General features: G+C 34.7%; 1 protein-coding gene across 1 annotated transcript; it reads right to left on the bottom strand.

Moving 5' to 3' along the window:
- Positions 1-3,842: 3,842 nt before the first annotated feature.
- LOC104226845 (F-box/kelch-repeat protein At3g06240-like) lies at positions 3,843-5,114 on the bottom strand. The gene has a single exon (XM_009778924.2). It carries the CDS (start codon positions 5,112-5,114, stop codon positions 3,843-3,845), a length of 1,272 nt encoding a protein of 423 aa, XP_009777226.1.
- Between the last annotated feature and the right edge of the window lie 228 nt (positions 5,115-5,342).

Here is a 5,342-nt window from a genome sequence, read left to right as displayed (position 1 = left end):
TTTAATCGATTTAGGGTTTGATTCCGTTATTCGTTTTTTATGAACAACCCTAATTTTACTGATGAATCTTTTACTAGTATTAAATAAAACAATATCCCTGCCTTTTCTTTGCCCCACTTTCCTTGCCAAACGCACCACACTTTTTTCCACCAACTCTCTCCTCTCCTCCAATTTCTCCCTGCTTGAAGTTTGCTTGCTGAAGAGACACCAAAGATGGCTGATTTTGGGAACAATCTCATCAAAAATATAATACGAACTCGTAAGTATATATGATAAATATCTGTGATTGATCTGATTTTTTTCTAAATCATGAGTGACTTGCATTTATCGTCTTTGATGGTGTTAATGGCAGTTATTATGGCTCCAGTCTATACTACAGCAGGTTACATTGCATACAGAACTGGACGCTGGTACACTTCCTCTTATCTCTGATTTACTTTGCTTTATAAAGAAACCACACTTTTTTTGCAGAACAACAAGTTGGGTTTTCTTGGTCCTTAATTATTCATATTTTTGGTTACGATTTTCATGGTATCTGATTAAATATAATAATTTGACTCTGTATGTAGTTATTATATGCTATATTGTTCCATTTATTTAATTTGCGAAGTACTCTCACAACTTTATTAAGGAATTGCTTACTGTTAAATCATGTTGTACTCAGTTTCAAAGGATGTGGTACAGTGGATGAGACTGTTTTTTACTTAATAAGAGGTTTCGAGTTCGAGCCCTGGGTATGAAAAAATCCTTGGTAGGGAGCGCTTACGCCCGAATGGGCCCCTACGCGGCGCGAATCCGGATATAATCGTACTCCAATGCGGGTACCGAACACCGGATGGGAAACCAAAAAAATCATGATGTACTCTATCTTTGTTATAATTTTATGTGATATTAATTGTTTGATGATATGAAAAAAATAAAGACTTTTGAAATTTATAATTTTAAATAGATCGTAACCATAAATCATAATATCAATTAAAGGTAGGCGTGAAAATTGAAACTTAAATTATTTCAAAAAGATAAAAGATGTCGTTCATTTGATAAATTAAAAAGAAAGGTGTGAGGGGAGCAATTACTTATGTTCACCGAGTATGAAATCATCGTTATAGAAAACAGGGTAAGAAATTTTTCGATACAAATTCAGATTAATCGTGCCTCAAAGTAGGTACTGGGTACTGAACACTGAATGGAAATCTCGGGAGAAAATGTTAGACTTAGTTGGTAGTATGAGTTATACTTGATATATATATATATAGAACTTGACCATGGTTTGAGTAAGTGGTTGATATCAAGGACAAAGAGATTCTTCTAAGAGCCCCCTATTAAACCAGTCCGTTCAACGTGCCAGCTCCTTTAGATCTTGACTTGAGCCACATGGATTCTTATACTGACAACTTTTCCTATTCTCTCTTTTCCTATAGTATTTATTTTATAATAAACTTGCACCCTAATATCTGTAATATATAACCTGTCAGTTTATACATTAAAATTAATTCCTTTTACTAATATACTTGTATTATTTGTAATACCAAAAATCTCTTAAATTGTTCAAGAAAAACTACGTTGGGGGACAGATGAAAAATGAACTAAGAGTTTGCGCCAACCACAAAAAGGCTGGGAGAATTACTTATGCAATATATAGGAGTATGTCTAATAGTAGTAATAAAATTAAAAAATTCAACAAAGTAGCGTAACATCGCTTTGCTCAACATGCATTCGCCCCTTTTTAAATAGTGGACAGTCTCTCATTAAAGTAAAATTTGTGACTCTTAGTGCAATGTCATATTTGTTTATAGTCCCTTTATTTGATTGGTGCAATTCGTCTCGTGGCAGGTTTTATAATCATGAAATGAGGAGGCTCGCTATAGTGAGGTATGATCCATCTGAATTTATAACCATTTAAACTATGTTTGAAATTGGAATCTCCCTCACTAAAAATTTAAGTAAACCACAACAAAAAAAAAATACAGGGAGGATTATATTCATCATCTTATATTTTTTTGGCCACATATTAAGTAGGTCAATTTTTTTGATGAAAAATTTATGATAGTGTCTTCTTACTTTTATTCTGTTACTATTTTCATAGTGCTGAGGAGACGGGATGGATGGGAAGATCAAAGAACAACGATCAACCATCCAAATCGCGCCCTTTCTGGATGTGGAGGTGATTGCTTGTTTTTGGCAATATAATTACCTATTGTTCCAAATGTGATATTTTTCTTCAACAATGATTTGGAATTACTACATACTTCATCCAAGTTTTCGTTATTCAATTATATACCTTACAATGTGTGTACTTTCCCCCCTCATCAATTATAGTATTGCTGTTCGCTGAAATTATAATAAATTATGTTAGATGGACCTTTTTAGAAAACTACCATTTATATTGTCCATGTTAAAAAAAAATGAGAAAAATAGCCCCCGCTAGAATTTTAAAGCACGTTACCAGAATTTTCAGCCACAATGCTAATAATTCCAATAGCGTGCTTCAAAATTTTGATAGTGTGCTTTATTCTTGGGCGAGGCTATTTTTCCCAAAAAAAAATTAACGGGGTCAAAATTTAAAAGGTAGCACTAAATAATCCTATTGTGCAAATCACCCATAGATTGGACCTAAAGGTGGCACAATTTATGATTCCCAAATGTGATCGGAGAAGAATTAGGACCCGTTTGGCCATAGATTTTACCAAAATAAATTTGGGTTTTATTTGCCAAATACATGTTTGTCCATAAATTTTGGCTACATTTTGGCAAAATCTCAAACCCCAAAACCAGCTCAAAATATCACTATTATATTTTTTAAAAATTACCCCAAACTTTTGTATTTTATAAAAAAGTCCACCATTTGAGAAATTCAAAAATAGCCAGATTTATAACTGGTCGTTCAAAAATAGCCTAGTTTCAAAAGTAATCTAAATTTAGCCACTTTTCATATAAAGATAAATGTGAGTGAAAACATTGTTCAAAATCCAGAAAATACGCCAGCATATTATACTGGAGTTCCAGCATAAGTACACTAGAACTCCAGCATAATATACTGGAGTTCCAGTAAGTATACCAGTATAATATACTGGAGTTTGGAGCACCGGTTCTCCAGTCTCCAATATATTATACCGGAGTCAGCAAAGTATACCGGTCCAGCATAATATGCTGGAGTTCATACACAGGTGCACCGAACTCCAGTATATTATGCTGGACCGGTCTCTGTTGTAGCAAAATAGTGGCTATTTTTGATTGACTTCGTAAACGCTGGCTATTTTTGAATGACCAGTCCGAAAACTGGCTATACCGTGCTATTTTTACATTATTTTGGAACAATGTTGCTTCGTCTTCTCGGTTATCTGATAATGTATCACGTAGTTCATTATAAAAATGATAATTTTGTACCAAATTTATTTATGTTCAGGACTATGGTATTGTTAGGCATTTGTGATGGTTTTTAGAACTTGTGGGTTTAAGTCATGTTTCATGTTTTTCCAAAATAAATTTGGAAAATATGTTTTGAAAACTGATGTCCAAACACATTTTCATCTTCAAATTAAACTTTACCCAAATCAGATTTTTTAAAATAAATTTGGAAATTTATGGCCAAACGCTAGGTAGAGGAGGGGACTTTGCTCATCAACTGTGTTTCCAGTACTACTTTTTGAGATGCTCGAACACAAGACTCAATACTAAGGTATTTCAAAGTGATCTAAAGCATGAGTACTTGATCTTACGAAAAGAAAGAAAAGTCCATAAATCCAACACTCAATTTCACTAATTAATGTAATTGCAACAACATTAATCCTAAAATACAACGTAATTGCCCTGACAACATACTACTTAACAAAGAAATTATCTCATAGGATGCGACAATTATTGTCTTGCTTACCACCTACTTCCTTGGTTTCCTTATTGCTAGTTGTATCTTCTTGCTTTCCAACTGCCTCTATTTCCATGTTAGCAATTTTAACCTCAGGTTCAGCTTGAGTAGTTGGCTCAACCACAACTGGTTCAACCCAAACCAAACTCTCCATATAAGAAGTCACATAAGGAACTCCTATTCCATTTGCCCAAATACCAAAATCCTCAAACTCTTCATTTTTCGGATCATATAAAAACACATTCTTATTTATATACACAATTGCCTCTGCATCACCTTCCAACACTCGCAATGGAATTATAGGACCAGACAACTCTTCGTCCAACCTTGTCACATACAATTTGGTCCATGTCTCTTCGACCGCGTACTCTTTCATTAACCATACCTCGATATCTAGACAGTTATCGACGGACGAACTCGATTTTGCACAAACAGAGAGCGATCCGTGCAACGGACTAATACAATTGGCTTCTCGTTCGTGAGGATTTGGCAACCAAAATTCCTGGAAAACCTCTTTAGCCACATTGAATGAAAGTATAGGCAATCTCCTAGGCCTAATTTTGCCGAATTCGCGCTGCGTTAGCCAATGTATGCATCCGTTGAAAAAAACCGTGTCTCCACGAGCATAATAATATTGTGAAGGAAAACAATCACCAATCTTTTTCCATGAATCTTGTTTTAAGCTGTAGACCTCAACCTCAGACCATTGTTTCTTTTCGTTTTTTAATCTATCGTCAATGTAAGTAATTTTTACCAATTTGTGATCAGTCGTACCGTCAAAACCGAATCCGAAATTCGGAGACTGCCTTTGACGTTCTGGAGAGAAAGTAGAATCAGGCAACGTCCTGCATTTTCTCATTGAAGGATTCCATAAATTGATTTCTTTTTTACCATGCAAGAAATTTGTAAGGTAACAAATTAAACCGTTACAATAGCCAACCAAGACGTACGTGCATGGCTTAGTGTTAGTTATAGGGAAACCAGGATGAATAAGCTCCTCACTTGGACTACCAGCGTAACACCAAGATCTAAGACCTTCGTTTGGATATAATTGATACACAATTTGGAAAAGTTTCAATTTTCTGCTAACGATTTCCATGTTAATTCGATGCGCGTTCATGAAAATTGGATCGTCGATTAGGGAGCACCAGGATTTACAGACAGATCTAAATCGAGCAAGAGCTTCCACGGATAAGTGCACTAGAATCTTGCTGATGATTTTTTGATCTGTGAATAATGATTTCTCCATTTAATTAAACACTGTTGATGGCTACATATGGTAGGAACTCTTATGGTAAAATCAAAGGGCTGTAACCCAATATGTGATCATGCAAAAAGAAGCTTAGTGGACAAATCCTAAGAAAGCTGTGAGAATACTGGTTTTGCTGAATTTTAGCTTTCTTCGTTGAGTTATTATTAAGATAAGTTTGGGCAAATGTTTCTTGAAATCCATTATGTAGGGCTATCATATTTATTT

This window comes from Nicotiana sylvestris, chromosome 11 (assembly GCF_000393655.2).
Source record: "Nicotiana sylvestris chromosome 11, ASM39365v2, whole genome shotgun sequence".
In the NCBI taxonomy this organism is placed as follows: domain Eukaryota; kingdom Viridiplantae; phylum Streptophyta; class Magnoliopsida; order Solanales; family Solanaceae; genus Nicotiana; species Nicotiana sylvestris.
This window is presented reverse-complemented; position numbering and strand designations above follow the sequence as displayed.

What these genes read in the sequence shown, in the direction of transcription:
- LOC104226845 (XM_009778924.2), bottom strand. Translation starts at nt 5,114, where the DNA reads ATGGAGAAATCATTATTCACAGATCAAAAAATCATCAGCAAGATTCTA.